At 37.8% G+C, this 1,945-nt stretch overlaps 1 protein-coding gene across 1 annotated transcript; it reads left to right on the top strand.

Moving 5' to 3' along the window:
* The first annotated feature begins 298 nt into the window (after nucleotides 1-298).
* LOC111391789 (carbonyl reductase [NADPH] 1-like) lies at nucleotides 299-1,932 on the top strand. The gene is made up of 3 exons (XM_023017051.1): nucleotides 299-418; nucleotides 838-1,032; nucleotides 1,190-1,932. The coding sequence occupies exons 2-3, from the start codon at nucleotides 934-936 to the stop codon at nucleotides 1,583-1,585; spliced, it is 495 nt and encodes a 164-aa protein (XP_022872819.1). The 5' UTR covers nucleotides 299-418; nucleotides 838-933; the 3' UTR covers nucleotides 1,586-1,932.
* The last annotated feature ends 13 nt before the right edge of the window (nucleotides 1,933-1,945 follow it).

Here is a 1,945-nt window from a genome sequence, read left to right as displayed (position 1 = left end):
AAACTACAAACTTCGGTAGGAGAATACATTTTCCTCATTGCTATTCTTATTTCCTTAGCGATTTTGCAAGTTTGTATTACATCAGGATGGAGCAAAGATCAGTTAGTTGGTCAAGGTTGACTCCGAAGAATTTAACTTTAAGCTAAATTATTGTAAATTTTTATTTATTTATTATTATTATTTTTTTTCCAGATGGTGGTCTTCCGATACCATAGCCGTGGTGACGGGGGCAAACAGAGGAATTGGATTTGAGATTGCACGCCAATTCTCATTGCATGGGTTGACAGTTATTCTCACATCAAGGGAGACAAAAGTTGGTGAAGAAGCTGCAAAAGTCTTGCAAGAAGGAGGTCTTAATGTGGTGTTCCATCAGTTGGATGTGGTGGATTCTTCCTCGATCAAATTATTTGCTGATTGGGTAAAACAAACTTTTGGTAGTGTAGATATACTGGTAAAGTAACCTCTAATTATTCAGCTTTGCTTTTACAAATCGTTGATTTGGTTGCTAATCAAACTAATTCCAAATGAAAAGTGAATTTAAACCTTTGAATTGCTTCTGAAAAATGAGAGAGAAGGAAAAGTTTCCCTTTTGTTTCGTGATGAAATGTCCCTTTTTTTGTGTTTGTTTTTCGGAAAGTATAGTTTCTGCAATTGGGTACGTTTGATCAACTTTTAGTTGAGGTCCGATAGGACCTGATTCATTTCTTTGTTCTAAGAGATTCTCCGGCGAAAGTTCCAAGTTTTAAATGTGATATAGCTGCGAGAGTTATCATATGTTTTGTTTAATCATTTGGGTTGATGATTGGCAATTCTCACTGATTATTTGCCAACTTCTAGGTAAACAACGCAGGAGTTAACTTCAATGCTGGCTCGGATAATTCTGTAGAATTTGCTGAAAAAGTTTTTGATACCAACTACTACGGCACAAAAAATATGATCAAAGCTCTGATTCCTTTGATGAGACCTTCTGCTTCTGGTGCTCGTATTGTTAATGTGAGCTCGCGACTAGGAAGGCTAAATGGCAGGCGGAATGTAAGACTATGTTTCATATTTCATAAATTGGACAAAGACATCTCCGTTCTCGCATAATTTCATATTTTCTGGGATTTGAATCTTTAGAAGTCTAATAGTATTTGGAATTTCTTTGTACGCAAACTTGAGAATGATCAATGTTCGTCTGATTTTGCAGAGAATTGGGAATCTTTCTTTGAGACAACAACTCGAAGATGATGGCTCATTATCAGAAGAATTGATCGATCAGACTGTTGCAACATTTTTAGAACAAGTGAATGATGGAAGTTGGACATCTGGTGGATGGCCTCAAGTGTTCACCGATTATTCATTGTCAAAACTGGCCGTCAACACTTACACCAGGCTGATGAGTAGGGTACTTTCAGGTCGGCCGGAGGGTCAGAAGATTTATATCAACTGCTACTGTCCAGGCTGGGTGAAGACAGCCATGACAGGTTGGGCTGGGCATACTAGCCCTGAAGAAGGAGCTGATACTGCAGTCTGGCTTGCTTTGCTTCCTGAGCAATTCGTAAGTGGCAAATTCTTCGCTGAGAGGCGTGAAATAAATTACTAAAACCGGGTTGGATTTTGCCACTGCATGAATGGATGAGATGAGCATTTCCAGAAGGAATATGCATAATCTTTGATGCCATTTTTGGGAAGATGGACTTCACGGTATAGAATTGTATTAAGACAACATCGTCTATTGCAGTATCCAGTCCTGTAGAGAAGCTACTTCATATCAACGTCTTCATTGTGCTCGACTGAATAGGATTATATAGAATAAGATATGAACCATCTTCGGTTTTATTTGATTCAAGATAGTAAATATACTCTACCTCGAATATTTCGAAGAGCAAATTGAACATTAATTGAAATACAAAAGTACACTCTCACTTAAGGTGGACTGATATTTTGTCATCATTCCATGTCA

The sequence above is a fragment of the Olea europaea genome, unplaced genomic scaffold (assembly GCF_002742605.1).
Source record: "Olea europaea var. sylvestris unplaced genomic scaffold, O_europaea_v1 scaffold830, whole genome shotgun sequence".
NCBI classification, from domain to species: Eukaryota; Viridiplantae; Streptophyta; class Magnoliopsida; order Lamiales; family Oleaceae; genus Olea; species Olea europaea.
This window is presented reverse-complemented; position numbering and strand designations above follow the sequence as displayed.

Bases quoted from the DNA above. Each gene is read 5' to 3' on its own strand.
- LOC111391789 (XM_023017051.1), top strand. From the start codon at position 934: ATGATCAAAGCTCTGATTCCTTTGATGAGACCTTCTGCTTCTGGTGCT. The intron at 1,033-1,189 runs GTAAGACTATGT...CTGATTTTGCAG, and splicing joins GGCTAAATGGCAGGCGGAAT to AGAATTGGGAATCTTTCTTT.